Raw genomic sequence first — 15,808 nt, 5'->3', positions numbered from 1 at the left:
GAAATAAAACTGTCACTATTTTCAGATGACATGATTCTGTATATAGAAAATTCTAAAGACTTCACCAAAAAACTATTAGAACTGTAAATGAATGCAGTAAAGTTTCAGGATACAAAAATCAGTATATAGATTTCAGTTATATTTCTATACCCTAATAATGAACTATCAGAAAAATAAATTTAAAAAAAAAAACAATCCTATTTACAATGGCATCAAAAAGAATAAAATTCCTAGGAATAAAATTAAAAAGGAAGATGAAAGATCTGTACACTTAAAACTATAAAACACTGGTAAAAGAAATTGAAGAAAACACAAATAAATTGAAAGATATTCTGTGTTCATGGATTGGAAGAATTAATGTTGTTAAAATGTCCATATTACCCAAAAAATTCTACAAATTCAATACAATCCCTATGACATTTTTCACAGAATGATAAAAAAAAGTTATAAAATTTGTATGAAACCACAAAAGACCTCAAGTAGCTAAAACAACCTTAAGAAAGAACAAAGCTAGAGGCATCAGGCTTCCTGATTTCAGACTACACTACAGAACAAAAACAATCAAACAGTATGGTATTAGCATAAAAACAGACACATAGATCAATGAAACAGAATAGAGACCTTCCCAAATAAAGCTACATATGCATAGTCAATTAATTTATGATAAAGGAGACAAGGATATACAATGGAGAAAGGATAGTTTCTTCAGTAAATGCTGTTGGGAAAAACTGGACAGCCATATGCACAGCCATATGCAAAAGAATGAAACTGGACCACTATCTTATACCATACAAAAATTAAAGTGGGCTGAAGACTTGAATATAAGACTAGAAACTATAATAGATGGTAAGCTCCTTGACATTGTTGGATCTGACTCCGAAAGCAATGGCAACAAAAGCAAAAATAAATGATTGGGACTACATCAAACCCCAGCGAAGGAAATCATCAACAAGATATAAAGGCAACCTTCTGAATGGGGAAGATATTTGCAGATCATATATCCAATAAGGGACTAGTATTCAAAATATATAACAATTCATACAACTCGATAACTGTAGCAGGAAGTATGACGGAGTTCCAAAAGGTGAGTCTACAAACAAAGTGCAGTTAAGTGAAGGTCCTCATACTCAGTGGGAATGAGGCCCCGACCCCAGATTGAAGCTTCTTTTTATTAGGATAATTGCTAAAGACTATGTGCATAAAGTCAGCTAAGTGTGTTAATCAATCTAATGGTTTAGTTTTTCAAGGTTGAATTTCGAGTTAATTGGTTTCTATAACACTAGGAAGGGTCGGGTGTGAAGGAGGATCCAGCCCAAAGTTAAAGGCTCTAGGCAGTCCTTGCAAGTTGCAGCCACATTCAGCTGTGTAAACATGCCCTAAGGCCTTTCACCTTCTCCAGCCCTTCCCTTTTGAAGTCTTTTCCTTTGATGCTTCCCTCCTGCATCTCCCACAAATAACAACAAAAATCTGATTAAAATACAGGCAGAGAATCTGGATTGACAGTTTTCCAAAAAAGACATACAGGTGGCCATGGCACATGAAATGGCACATGAAAAGGTGCTCAACATCACTAAGCGCTAAGGAAATGCAAATCAAAACCACAACGAGATATCATCTCATACTTATCAGAATAGTTATTATCAAAAAGACAAGCAATAACAAGTGTTGGAGAGGTTGTGGAGAAAAAGGAACGCTTGTGCACTGTTGGCGGGAATGTAGATAGGTACAGCCACTATAGAAAACAGTATGGAGGGTCCTCAAAAAATTAGAACTACTACATGATCCAGTTATTCCACTTCTGGGTTTTTATTGAAGTAAATGAAAACACTAAATCGAAAAGATATCTGCACCCCTATATTCATTGCATCATTACTTACATTGCATCATTACTTACAATTACTTACATTACTTACATCATTACTTACAATAGCCAACACGTGGAAACAACCTAAATGTCCATCAGTAGATGAATGGATAAAGAAGCTGTGGTATATATACACAATGGAATACTACTCATTCATTAAAAACAAGTAAATCTTGGGGCACTTGGGTGACTCTGTCAGTTAAGCATCTGAGTTCAGCTCAGGTCATGATTGGCTTGGTTTGTGGGTTCAAGCCCCACATCGGGCTCTGTGCTGACAGCTCAGAGCCTGAAGCCCTTCGGCTTCTGTGTCTCCCTCTCTGCCCCTTCCCCACTTGTACTCTGTCTCTGTCTCAAGATGAATAAACGTAAAAAAAAAAAAAAAAAAAAAAAAGGAAATCTTGCCATATGCAATAATGTGAATGGACTTTGAGAGTATTATGCTAAGTGAGAGAAAGTAGAGAAAGACAAATATTGTATGATTTCACTTATATGTGAAATCAAAACAAAACAAAATTCATAGATACAGAGGACAGACTGATGGTTATCAGAGAGAGCAGTTGAGGCAGGCAAAAAGGGCAAAGGGGGTCAATTATATGATGACAAACAGTAACTAGACTTATAGTGGTGATCATTTGTAACGTATGCAAATATTGAATTATTATGTTGTACACCTGAAGCTCATATAAAGTTATATACCCATTTTACCTCAATAATAATAATAATAACCTAAACTGTGTCAGCGGTAACAGTGAAAATTCAAACCTATTGAACTGAGCATTCTAAGAAAATTAATTTGTGATTAAACTGTAACAAAGAACTGCTAGCACACTGGACAAAGATATAAGCCTAAAAATCATGAGGCCTGTGTTTTGGTCACAACTGATTGTGACCACACAGGGCCTTGGAGCCAACAGTTGTTTGTTTGTTGGGTACTGAGCATCCGTCTCTCTTTCTTTGGTACTAGTGCCATAATCTCATCTGATAGAATAACTCCTTCTCCATATATACATCTTAGTAATCAAAATCCCTTAAGCTAAAGGGCCAAGGGATGGGCACATAAGGCCCATGTATAAGGCAAATTGGATCTTTTCTCACAGGATTTTGAAACCTGATCAAAATGATGTACAAAGTGGGATGGGACTGGAAGTTCTAGCCAGAGTAATTAGTCAAGAAAAAGGTATCTAAATTGGAAAGGAAAAAGCAAAACGATCCCTACTTGTAGATGACATGATTCTAAACATAGAAAATCCCAAGGAAATTTTTAAAAACTCAAAAAAATTCTAGAGCTAGTACACAAATGTGGCAAAGTTGCAGGATTACAAGACCAACACATAAAAACAGTTATATTTCTATAAACCAGCAGTGGAAAATCTGAAATGAGATTAAGAAAAAAATCCACTTACAATAGCATCCAAAAGAAAAAATTACCCAGGAACAAATTTAACCAAGGAAATGAAACACACACTGAAAACTATAAAACATTGATGAAAGAAATCTAAAAAGACATAAATAAATGGAAACACATCCCACGTTAATAGATTGGAAGATTTATATTAACATGGCAGTACTACCCAGAATGATATACAAATTCTATGTAATCCCTATCAAAATTCCAACAAACTTCTTGCAGGAATGGAAAAAGCAGTCTTCAAGTTCATATTCAATTGAAAGGGACCCTGAATAGCCAAAATAAGCTTGAAAAAGTAGAACAAAGTTGGAGGATTTACACTTGCCTATTTCAAAGTTTACTGCAAAGCTACAGTAATCAAAACAGGATGGTACTGGCCTTAAGGTCAGACACATAAACTGATGGGATGGACTGGCAAATTAGAAATCAACCCTCATATGTATATGGTAAATTGATTTGGGACAATAGCTCAAAAACTATTCCATAGGGAAAGAACAGTCTTTTCAACATATCAGCCTGGGAAAACTAGATATCGACATACAAAAGAAAACAATGAAAGTGGACCCTTACCTCACAGTATATACACAAATTAACACAACCTAGATCAAAGATCCAAATATAGGAGCTAAAACTGTAAATCTCTTAGAAGAAAATATAGGGGTAGTCCTTTCAACATTGGATTTGGCAATAATCTCTTGATTTTGACACCAAGAGCACAGACAAAAAAAAGAAACAGTAAATGGGAATCCATCAAAATTTTAAAATTTTGTGCATCAAAGGACACTATCAAAAAAGGGAAAAGACAACTCACAGAATGGGAGAAAATGATAAGGTTTGGATATCGAGAATACATAAAGAACAAATCAGCAAGAAAAACCCCAAACAACCCAATTAAAAATTGGGCAAAGGACTTGAATAGACATTTCACCAAAGAAGATATGCAAATGGCCAGTAAGCACATGAAAAGATGCTCCACATCATTAGTTATCAGAGAAATGCAAATCAAAACCCAAAATGAGTTATCACTTCACACTAATTAGGATGACTATTATCAAAATAATAGAAAATAGCAAGTGTTGGCAAGGACCTGGAGATATTAGAACTCTTGTGCATTGTTTGTAGGAATGTAAAAACAGTGCAGATGCTGTGAAAGCAGTCTGGTAGTGCCTCAAAAAGTTAAACATACAATTACCATATGATCCAGCAATTCTACCTCTAGGTACATACCCAAATAAATTAAAAGCAAGGACTTAAACATATATTTGTACACCAATGTTCATAGCAGAATTATTGACAATAGCCAAAAGCCGTAAACAACCCAATGTCCATCAACAGAAGAACAAACAGAATATAGCATATACATTTAATGAAATATTATTCAGCCTTAAAAAAAGAATGAGATTCTGACACAGGCTACAACATGAATGAATATTGAAAACATTATGCAAGTAAAATAAGCCAGACCAAAAAAGAACAAATATTGTATGATTCCACTTTTATGAGGCAAAGTTATAGACAGTAGAACAGAGGTTACCAAGAACAGCAGGGTGGGAAGAACGGGGAATTGTTTAATAGATACTGAATTTCTGTTAGGGATGTTGAAATGTTATCAAAATGGATCATGGTTATGGTTTCACAATATTGTGAATGCATTTAATGCCACTGAATTGCACATTTAAAAATGGTTAACATGATAAAATTTATATTTTGTATATATAGAACAATTTAAAAATCCACAACCAGGAAAAAAATATAGTAATGACCAGCTCACATCTTTAATTTGTCAGAGTCTACCTTCAGGTGACAGTAGACAATTGAACACATAGTATAAGAATTTTACAATAATATACCTTTGTTTCTCGCCCCCCCCCAGACTTTCCACTATTGTTGTCATACATTATACTTTTACATATATTACACTTTTACATATATTGTAAATCCCACACTACGTTGTTATAATTTTTATTCTGTCAAATATTATTTGAAGAAATTTAGTAATTACAAAAAATCTTTCATCTTTTACTTGCCATATCTAACATTCTTCATTCCTTAGCATAGGTCCAAATTTCCATCTGGTGTCATTTTCCCTCTGTCTAAGGATTTTATCATTTCTTACAGTGCAATCTGCTGCTGATGAATTGCTTCAGCTCTTGTCTGTCTTAAAAGTCTTCGTTTTGTCTTCATTGTTGAAATATATTTTTACTGGGTATGGGATTCTGGGCTTGACAGGTTATTTTTCTTTTAGTACTCTAAGTTTCTTGAGCTTAGAGTTTGTTGAACTACTTAGATCTCTGGGTTTGTGGCATTCATCAAGTTTAGAAAAAATTTCAGCTGTAATTTCTTAAAGTATTTTTCAGTTCTTTACCCATCTCCTTCCAGAACCTCAATAACGTTTATAAAGGGCTACCCGAAACTTTACTGCAACTCTGTGATATTCTTCTTATCTTTTTAATTATGTGCCTCTCTTTGTTTTGTTTGGGTAGTCTCTACTGCTCTGTCTTCAGTTTCGCTAATTGATTTTTATTATACCATCCATGTATCCACTTAACATTTTTAATGTCTAAAATACAGTATGTCTGGGGCACCTGGGTGGCTCAGTCAGTTGAATACCTGCTTCAGCTCGGTCATGATCTCACAGTTCCTGGGTTTGAGCCCATCATGGGGCTCTGTGCTGACAGCTCAGAGCTGGAGCCTGCTTTGGATTCTGTGTCTCCCTCTCTCTCTGCCTCTCCCCAACTCATGCTCTGTCTTTCTTTCTCTCACTCAAAAATAAAATAAAAATAGATTAAGATAAGAGTTATGTCTTTGTTCCAAATAACAGTTATGTCTTTGTTCCAAATCCTAACAACAGTGTCAGTTTTAGGTTATTTCTGATTGGCTGATTCTTCTCCTCGTTATGCTTTTTTTTGCATGTTCTGTAATTTCTTATTAAATGCCAGATATTGTGTGCCTTAAATTTTGATCACATTCCTTTCTGGTAAACTGAGAGTCTGATCAAAAGAGGGGACCTATTAAAACAAAAACAAAAACAAAAACAAAAACAAAAGGCCCAAAATAGTGTCACTTGAGTCAGGCCAAGTTACTAAATCCAGGCAGTTTCAACCTCCTCCACAAATATAAATTATAACCTATTGATCAGGAATTTTCTGATAAGCACCAATGAAGAAATTTGTTACATGGGCCCTTTCTGCCTGCCAAAAGAAAGTTGAGGAAATCTGCCTAAGACTCCTTGCTCTTACCCTTCAGGGAGAGTGACTTGGCCTGCAACAGTCCTTCCTTTTCTTTTGCTTATAACTTTCTTGCCCCACTCTCCTTCTATTAAAAACCTTCCATTTTGTGGAAGCTCCTCCCTCCCCTCTACTTGCTAGATGGGATGCTGCCCATTCATGAATCATTTAATAAAGCCAATTAGATAATAGATAAATAAATAAATAAATAATAAATAAATAAATGCCAGATACTATAAATGGTATCATTTTTTGGTACTAGTCAGTTTTGTATTCTCATGAATATCCTCAAGCTTTGTTCTGAGATGCAATAAAGTTCCCAGGTATTGCCTTTGTGATCTATTGGGTGGAGTCAGAGAAAGATTAAATATAGGGATATTTTTCCCCACCTCTGAGGCAAGACTCTTCTGAGTACTCTGTCCACTGCCCCATGAATTATGAGATTTCCCAGTCTGGCTGGTGATAACAGGTAGTATTCCTAGCCTTTTGTGAACACACTGTGTACTGTCATTCCTGTCCTTTTGGGTTGTTCCTTCCCCAGCCATGGGTAATTTCCTTACGTATATGCTCTGATCTGTACTTTGATAAATCCTCGAGGGCAGCCTCTGTATACCTCCAGAATTCTCACTGTATGCAGCTGTCTCCTCTACAGCACACTAGTTGCTAACTCTTGTGGCCTTGGTTTCCCCAGACTCTCTCAGCGCCATCTCCTCAACTAAAGGAGCCCACTGAGCTCTTCCTGAGTTCCCCCTCTCTAAGTTATGGCATGGAAACATAAGACAGTAGGCTGAGCCGTTGTAGGGTTCATATCGTTTCCTGTCTCTCAGGTGTCACTGGGTTTTGTTGTCTGATGTCTAGTATCTTCAAAATCACGGCTTCATATTATTGGTGGGGAAAGAAGATACTGTGATTTCTGTTACTCCATACTCTGTAGGGGGGAAAATGTTAGATTTGTAATGTAGTATCAATAGGAGAAATAAAAAGAACTGTATGAAGACATCAGCACTGTGTTTATCTTGAGAAAATATTTAGGGGCGCCTGAGTGGCTCAGCCAGTTAAGCATCTGACTTCGGCTCAGATCATGATCTGATGGTTTGTGAGTTCAAGCCCCCCATTGGGCTCTCTGCTGTCAGCACAGAGTCTGCTTCAGATCCTGTCTCCCTTTCTCTCTGCCTCTCCCTCCCTGCGTGTGTGCATGCTTTCTCTTTCTTTCAAAAATAAATATTAAAAAAAAAAGTATTTAGTGTCTCTACAGGCTGATTCACCTGAATCAGATACTTTCATTAAAAGTCCAGATATCCAGAAGAAGAAATTCAGTATAAGTCTGTGTCAACATGGTAACTTCAGTGCTTCACCAAGGTCTAGCTCCATTCCGTTGATTTAAAATAGTGTTAGGAGAAAAGAACCTATAATTTTGAGTTAGAATATACACTTGATCCTTGTATAAATTTTAACAAGCTTCAAATATTAACAAATGCCTTTGGAAAGGGAATTACTATATACCAGAACCTGCAAATGAAAGAACACATCTCACTTTTTGACACTTTAGAGAATATGCCCAAACTTGTAAGAAGCCTCCTGCCTTCAAAGTTAATATCTTGACTTTTTCTTCACAGGTATAGAATAACCATATCATGATTTTCTACTTCAAAACACAGAACAGATTATCTTTTTGTTTACTAACAAAAAATAGGAAAGTATTGCCAAGAAACGCACATGTTTTTTGGTAGAGTGAGTAACTCTGTTCATGGTAACATGAACCAGTAACTCTGGTTCATAGAATTTTTTACACAACTATAAGATGAGAAGTGCCATGAATGACAAGCCAATATTACCAAAAATCCAGGGGAGGAGAGAAAGTGGAAAGGAAAGGGAAGGAAAAAAGCACCAAGTCATATACTAACATCAATATGCTGACACTGCAATCATGCTTCACATGACTAATTGATGACATTTGCACATGGGATTATTAGATGCTATTTGCCACATGCCCACACACACCTCAAGATTCATTCTCCCATTTTATCTGTTCTGTGTCCTTGGAAGACTGACTTCAGACTACATCTCACAACTTCACTTGCCTTCTGGCTTCCTGGTTTGGATTTATCCAAAGGGCATCACCAGCAGGAAATCAGAGGTTAGGAAGGTGGAGAGGTCAGGAAATTGTTCCTCTGTTCTGAGGAACTGAACTGAGGCTCAGTTCTGACAGCTGTGATACTCTACAGCTGCTGCTTCTAGCTTCTATTGGGAGACCCCTTTTCTTAAATCTCCATTTCTCACTCAGGGTGCAATAACATCCTCTTCCCCTTACCTTTCAGCCCCAGGGAAAGGTATGGCATCCCTCTATTATGAGGCACTGGGTGCCTCATCCCTTGTCAGTTCTTTTTTTTTTTTTTTTTTTTTAAATTTTTTTTAACGTTTATTATTTTTGAGACAGAGAGAGACAGAGCATGAACGGGGGAGGGTCAGAGAGAGAGGGAGACACAGAATCTGAAACAGCCTCCAGGCTCTGAGCTGTCAGCACAGAGCCCGACGCGGGGCTCGAACCCACGGACCGTGAGATCATGACCTGAGCCGAAGCCGGATGCTTAACCGACTGAGCCACCCAGGCGCCCCTCCCTTGTCAGTTCTTAGCCCTGCCCTCATCTCCCAGTGGTCCCTTCATTAAAGTCTCTTCCAAATCCCAGTTGAATGTGCCATCTGTTTCCTCCCGCTTGATACTCTGTCCTTCTCTATTGTATCAACTGGGGTGGCTGAAGACAAGCAAGTACAAGAAATATTAGGAAACTTCCACTTGCTGAAAAGTTCAGTTGATTAGAGAACAATGCTAATGAGGCTGAAATTAGTGTCTGGCTGTGCTCCAGGACCACAGGCTGTATCCCTGACCAGCCATTTTACACACCATCAGTTACAAGGAGGACCATGCCAAAAAGGATACATGACTCTGTGCCAATCCCTCAACACTTCTAGGAGCATAATTCAAAAACTAGCTGTTCATTGAGATAGCTTCAAAATCATCTTTGTTCCCCAAAGATAGCTTTGGTAATGTGGTTCTAATGAAAATTTTTTATAGATTATTTTAAATAATAAGACCATACCTGTCAATATTTTTGTCAAGAAAACACTTTCGTTTGCTTACTAATCTGTAGCTAATTCACAATAACATAGGTGAAAAGTCAAGCTTATTGAAATATGCCTTATATTGGTAATGGGATTCAGGATTTATACAGATATATATTTAGCTCATTTCTTTAAACTTTTTCAGCTATTGTGACTAAATAAATGAAACTACACAACCGTTGTTTAAAGAATAAATAGTTAAAATATTATTTGAAGTGATTTTCTGATTATCAAGCGTAAATGACAAATTTTCCATATATATGCATATTTCCTCCAAACAAAACACTTTTCTCCTCAGTACAGTTGCTTTTACAAAACCATGTTGTAATTAGTTTACATTGTGAATGTACTATCATATTAATATTGCTATACTGAGCTTACTTCCATGGTGTTAATTTTATATGATTTGAGTACACGGAAGGAGACACTTTGTTCCCTTTGCAGAATTCAGTTTCTGACACTCTCTACTATCAGCAAGAAAGAAGTACTATTTCTACTAAAATTAAACCTATGACTTTAAGTAAAATGTGCTGAAATACTAAAGCAAAATATAATTTTATCATTAATGGTATAATGCTAAGATCACCCATAAGATATAGGCATTTTTATACATAGTATTTATTCTTAATCACTTTCATAAAATGCAATCTGAGTTTTATTTTTTAACAAAACCTTTTGAGTCATTTGGATAAGGTCAACAGAAAGCACAATCTTTTAACATTAGGTGATCAACTTTTTGACAATAGCAGGGCCAGCATAGCTAATGGAATAATAGCCTGCAGGGTCCAGCTAAATATGATATACGAACGTAATCAACCTCTGTGATGACTATTCAGAAGTAATCCCTTTAGCTTTGAACTGCAACATATATTTCAACCAGGCAAAAACCATATGAAGAAATTCTCTGCAGACCACACTGATACAATACAGCCTTCATATGCCGCTCTATGTGCTTGCTGCTTATAGTGAGTTTTAAATTTAAGGTAATGACCACTGTATATTCATGTGAGCATACAATACTTTTGATTTGTTGTAGAAAGGTTGAATCCATTACCAGGGGTCTAGTCTATAAACCCTGATACAACCTTTATGTACAAGTTATTATTTACCCTTTTCTAGAATAAGGCCAGTAAAAATGTTAGTCATGTCAAAATTATAAAAATTCATTTACCTTCTCATTCACAAAACTACCAGTCAGTGTCTCCTCCATTTTATTTTGCACTGCTCTACTGGTAACATTTTTTGAAATCTCATTTACATACAGTATTATATGAAAATTATAGGCCATTGTTTTCAAGTAAAGGGATGGGATGGTATGTTGATTGCAATTCAGCATTTGCTGACTTACTCTATTGCTCTTTGGTATAGTATAGGCTAAGTGGAGGCATAAATAAGATTGTTTTGTTGCCCACCTGAGGGAATCTACCATTTGAGAGCCTACTATTAACAGAAAAGTGTCTGTTTCCACTGAAATGGTAGACAGTATAAGCAAATATCATGCTCTCAACTTTGTATTGGTTCTGATCTCCTTGTGGGAGTGATATTGGTCCTACTTTTCCAGCTTCCTTGTAAGTCTTACAGATCAAACACCACAAATCACATTCGAAGTCAAGCCCACAGCACAAAACCTAGGTTAGGAATCAAAAATGAGTGCTTTTGCAACAGTGTAACCAAGAACAAACAATCCCATGGTGTTCGCCTTATTGCAAATGAATAGAAATATCGGACACCTGATGAGTTCAGGTGTTCCCCTATATAAATTAATCATTGCTAAGGTTTCCTAGCACAGAGAGAGTGTGGATGTCTTTTATTTAAACTGGCAACTGTGGCCTAAGTTGAGTAAAAGAACAGCTACAGATACAGCTATTCTTCTCAGAGAATCTACTTGGGAAATATTCCCCTAAAAATCATCTTTCTTCAACATCTAGGGAGTGAATGCTGAAGAATTATTTGAGACAAACCGGGCATAATTTTAAACTCAGAAAATCCAGGAAAGATTTCCCCAGTTTAAGAGATGTTACATCCTGCCAAACCAAAGGGAAGGCTGAATTTAAGACATTAGATAGTATAAAATAGGTATTAGGAGGTTAGGATGTTCTATATATTGTGATGCAATGGAAAATATTAAACTGAGAAGCCCAAGGTAAAGAATGATAAAAACATATTACTTAAGGTAAAAGCTCAGCTCCTATTACAGAAAGTCCCCAAAGTACAGTAGGTTAAGAAGACACAAATTTGTTTCTTCCTTAATCCTGAAGTGAGCAGTCTAGATTCACAAGGTAGCTCCACAGGCAATTAGGGGACCATGATCTTCCATTTTATTGCTCCGCCATCCCCTAAGGCAGGGTTTCTCAATCTTGCACTATTGAAATTTTGAGCTAGATGATTTTTTTGTTGCTGAGGGGGCTGGAATATGGCTATCATGGCCATTGTAGGATATTTAGAAGCATCCCTGGCCTCTATCCACTGGATGCCAGTAGCACTTCCACCTATGAGTTGTGATGACCAAAAATGTCCCCAGACATTTTCAAAAGCCACCTGTGGGGCAAAATCACTGCCAGCTGAGATCCACTGGCTTAGAGTATTGTCAATGTCTGCATGTTAGAAACTGAATCATGGGGTAATGGCGCTATGTCTAAGATTAAAGAAAAGGAAAAATTTAATGGGGAATAAATCCTCACTGTCTAACACTCAGACCCAGGAGCAGTATGTATCATTTGTTTACTTTCACTGGTAAGAATTCAGTCATTTGGCTTCAACTAAGTATTTATTTGCTGATGCGGAAGATCTAATAGCAAAAAACAAACAAACAAAAAACCCCCAACAAACAAACAAACAAACACAAAACCCTGATAAGTGGGAGACAGAAGGAATTGCTGGAGCCATGTCTTATGTGGGCAAGAACTGATGAAGTCTAGTGAAGATGGAGTTAACCTTAGATGGGAGCGTAGTAGGTAAGATAGAGCATATAGAACAAAAACAAGTAGGTAAGTGACTGTTAACACAGAGCTTGTGGAAGTTTCTTCCTATTGGCTTTTACTTCCTCCATGAAACCAGAAAATAAATCATCAGCTGAAAACAACGATCCGGTTGCAGGATTAGAGGTTTGAGAAAATAGAAGAAAAAGCTAAATAGTCATCTAGGAGAGTAGAAGAATGAATGGACCAAGAATGCTTAATAGGATAACCTGAAAGCATTAAAAGTCCACCTAATTTAAAGTGGGGTCTGGTTGTACATAGTACAGGAGAGGAATAGGGAGACAGTTGGATGTATCTAGGGTTATGGTTTTGTCAAGTGAGTATGACAAAGTGGGAAAAGGGTAATGAAGTCAGGCTATATGCAAGGGGGAGAATGATCATGGAACTCAAGTTAAATAAAGAAGGGAAAGAAGACATCAAAACGGAGAGGAACAATGAAAATGCAGCAGCATTGGAGGTCCCAGGGAAGTAGAAAAATTGCTGGTGTTGGGGTACTAGAGGGAGTGATCTAAAAGGATAAAGCTGGAAGTCAAGTAGTTGAATGCTGGCAACTGAATTTGAGGGGGGCTCGAAGTTACTGCTACTGGCAAAGTCTAAGAATGTCCATGGGAATCAATGGCTGCAGTAGGGTGTGGGACCAGCTCAAAAAGAACCGAGCTCAAGGAATTAGGACCCAAGGTGAAGAATCTTCTGCATGTACATTTAAATTGCTAAGTTAAGAAAGTAGTAGCAAAGTAACAATAAGCCAATGATAAAATCAACTGAGAATGATCCCAGTTGTGGGTAGATCACAACAATAGTTGGTTGTATAAACTGATGACTGAGTTTTAGGAAGGGAAGGAAGGAAGGTGAGTGTCCTGAAAGAGAACAATAAAGTGTAAGGAGGACATCTGTCCATTTCCAGGTCCAATGGTAGCCAGACTGACAAAAAGAAAAACAAAAAAGGCTGCTGGGCTGGCAGTGTCCTTTGAGGGCAGCCATGTTTCTGTTAGAGCAAGAAAGTAAAGAGAATTTCAGAAAATGGAATGAGGATACAGTGGAAATGTTTCAGGAGTTGTGGTAGGAGATGGGGACAAAATAGGAAATGTATAGAGCCTTATTGAAAATAGAATACAGGGGTAGAGCCTGGATGGCTCAGTCGGTTGAGCGTCTGACTTCGGCTCAGGTCATGATCTCGTAGTCCATGAGTTTGAGCTCCATGTTGAGCCTGTGCGGACAGCTCAGAGCTTGGAGCCTGCCTCAGATTCTGTGTCTCCCTCTTTTTCTCTACCCCTCCCCTGCTCACTCTCTCTCTCTCTCTCTCTCTCTCTCTGTCTCTCAAAAATAAATCAACATTTTTTTAATTAAAAAAAAAAAGAAAATAGAATAGAATAGATACAGGAAATGAAAGGGCTCCTGGAGTCGGAGGCCTATGATAAGCAAGAATGTAGAGCATATTATTGGATTAGTCCCAATGGATTCAACTCAAAAGTTGAAGGGCAGATATGAAAAGATACGCCTATTAATATGTATACATTTCCTGTATCTGATTTAATTATTTGGATACTTTATATTGCTATCTAAATTAATTTTCCTTTTGACTATTGTTCTAACAAGTCATTTTGTCCCCCAAAAGGTGGCTATTCCAGTTGCCGTTTTATGTATCACAAGAATTCTGTGGATTAGGAATTCAACCATGGTTTGGCTAGACATGAGTTGAGGTCACCCGATGGTGGTGCTCAGCTGACAGATAGGCTAGTTTGAAGGATCCAAGACAGCTTTCCTCACAGACTGGAGCCTTGGAGTGATGGCTGGAAGTTTGGACTCAGCTGGAAAGGTCAACTGGAGCATCTTCTATGTGGTCTCTCCAGGATGGCAGGATGGTAGGGTTTTTTATATGGTGACTGGCTTCCTCCAAAGCAAGCACCCTGAGCAAACCAGGAGGAAGCTGCACAGCCTTTTCTGACCTCACCTCAGAAATCATGAAGCCACTCTCTCCACATTCTAATGATTACAAAAGGGTCCAAAGCGTAGCCCAATTTCAAGAGAAGGTGAATTAGATTCCACCACTTGAAGATCATATTGTTGAGAAACATGTGAAGTGGGAGATATTGTGGCTATCTTTGACTAATATAATCTGCCCTGGTGACACAAGTAATACATTCACTTTGATCATTCAAGTGACCAGGATAGGTATCTCTGAAAAGAGACTCCCAGGTTCAAGCTCAATATAACTGTAAATTATATCTGTGATAAACCATTAAATTTACACATCTTTTTTCCTGTAGGAGGATCTAGAAAACCCACAATGGAAAGTTTGTATCAAATCCCAGAGAATTCGGAAGAACTCAATGGGTAAGATAAACCAAGTTAAAAGTTTCTATTGCATATACATTAGGCAAAATATTAAGCATAAACTGATTCTCCAAACACAAGAAGAATAATTTCATCTAGTACTTGATAATACTGAAACACTGTCTAAAAAAAATCACAGATTTACTTTTAAATGTTACATAAGGTTAAGTGTTTTTCATCTTTTAAGCCATGCCGGAAAATTAAAGAAAACAAAATATCTTTCAAGCAAATGTCTTTTACTTTCTGCCCCAATATAAGATTAAATTTTGTAATTTATGTATTTCAGATTTCCAGATAATCGAAAAAATGAGACTTAAACCAGCTTTTGACTCAGCAACAAAGCAAGAAGAAATTTATCATGTCACCTTTGTCTTTGATAACTGTCATAGGAGTATGTTTCAAATAATACAGATAAAGTTATAAAACTATGACTATGTTTAGATTGGATTTTGTATTGCAATGTACTACTACAAATTTAATCTAAAATTGATGAGAATAAAAAATGTATCTCAAATGCTTAGAACTATCCACAATTATTCATAAAACAAACTATAAATTTTCCTCTTATCCACTATTCCACAAGAAAAGTGTAATTATAGAATCAAATTTGGTTGTGTCTAACGAGAAAATAATTTTATTTTTTCTTTAAAAAAATTTTTTTAGAGAGAGTGTGCGAGTAGGGGAGAGGGGCACAGAGAGAGAGAGAATCTCAAGCAGGCCTCCACACTCAGTGCAGACCCCAACAAAGGGCTTGATCTCATGACCCTGGGATCATGACCTGAGCTGCACTCAAGAGTCAGACTTTCAACAGACTGAGCCACCCAGGTACCCAGAGAAAATCATTTTAAACTTAAGGAAATCTATACTGAATAAACAT

The 15,808-nt window shown here is 37.0% G+C and overlaps 1 protein-coding gene across 9 annotated transcripts in view; it reads left to right on the top strand.

Annotated features, from left to right (window-relative positions):
- TTC29 (tetratricopeptide repeat domain 29) overlaps window positions 1-15,378 on the top strand; it is a 669,793-nt gene extending 654,415 nt beyond the window's left edge. For all 9 annotated transcript variants that reach the window (XM_060654018.3, XM_060654019.3, XM_060654020.3 and 6 more), the window contains 2 exons: window positions 14,865-14,931; window positions 15,218-15,378. In XM_060654018.3, coding sequence (XP_060510001.1) covers window positions 14,865-14,931; window positions 15,218-15,248 — 98 coding nt within the window. In that variant the 3' untranslated portion in view covers window positions 15,249-15,378. The remainder of the gene's footprint in view (window positions 1-14,864; window positions 14,932-15,217) is intronic.
- The last annotated feature ends 430 nt before the right edge of the window (window positions 15,379-15,808 follow it).

Source organism: Panthera onca, chromosome B1 (genome assembly GCF_046562875.1).
Source record: "Panthera onca isolate mPanOnc1 chromosome B1, mPanOnc1 haplotype 2, whole genome shotgun sequence".
NCBI classification, from domain to species: Eukaryota; Metazoa; Chordata; class Mammalia; order Carnivora; family Felidae; genus Panthera; species Panthera onca.
The sequence above is the reverse complement of the archived record's forward strand: the minus strand, read 5'-3'. Positions and strand labels throughout refer to the sequence as shown.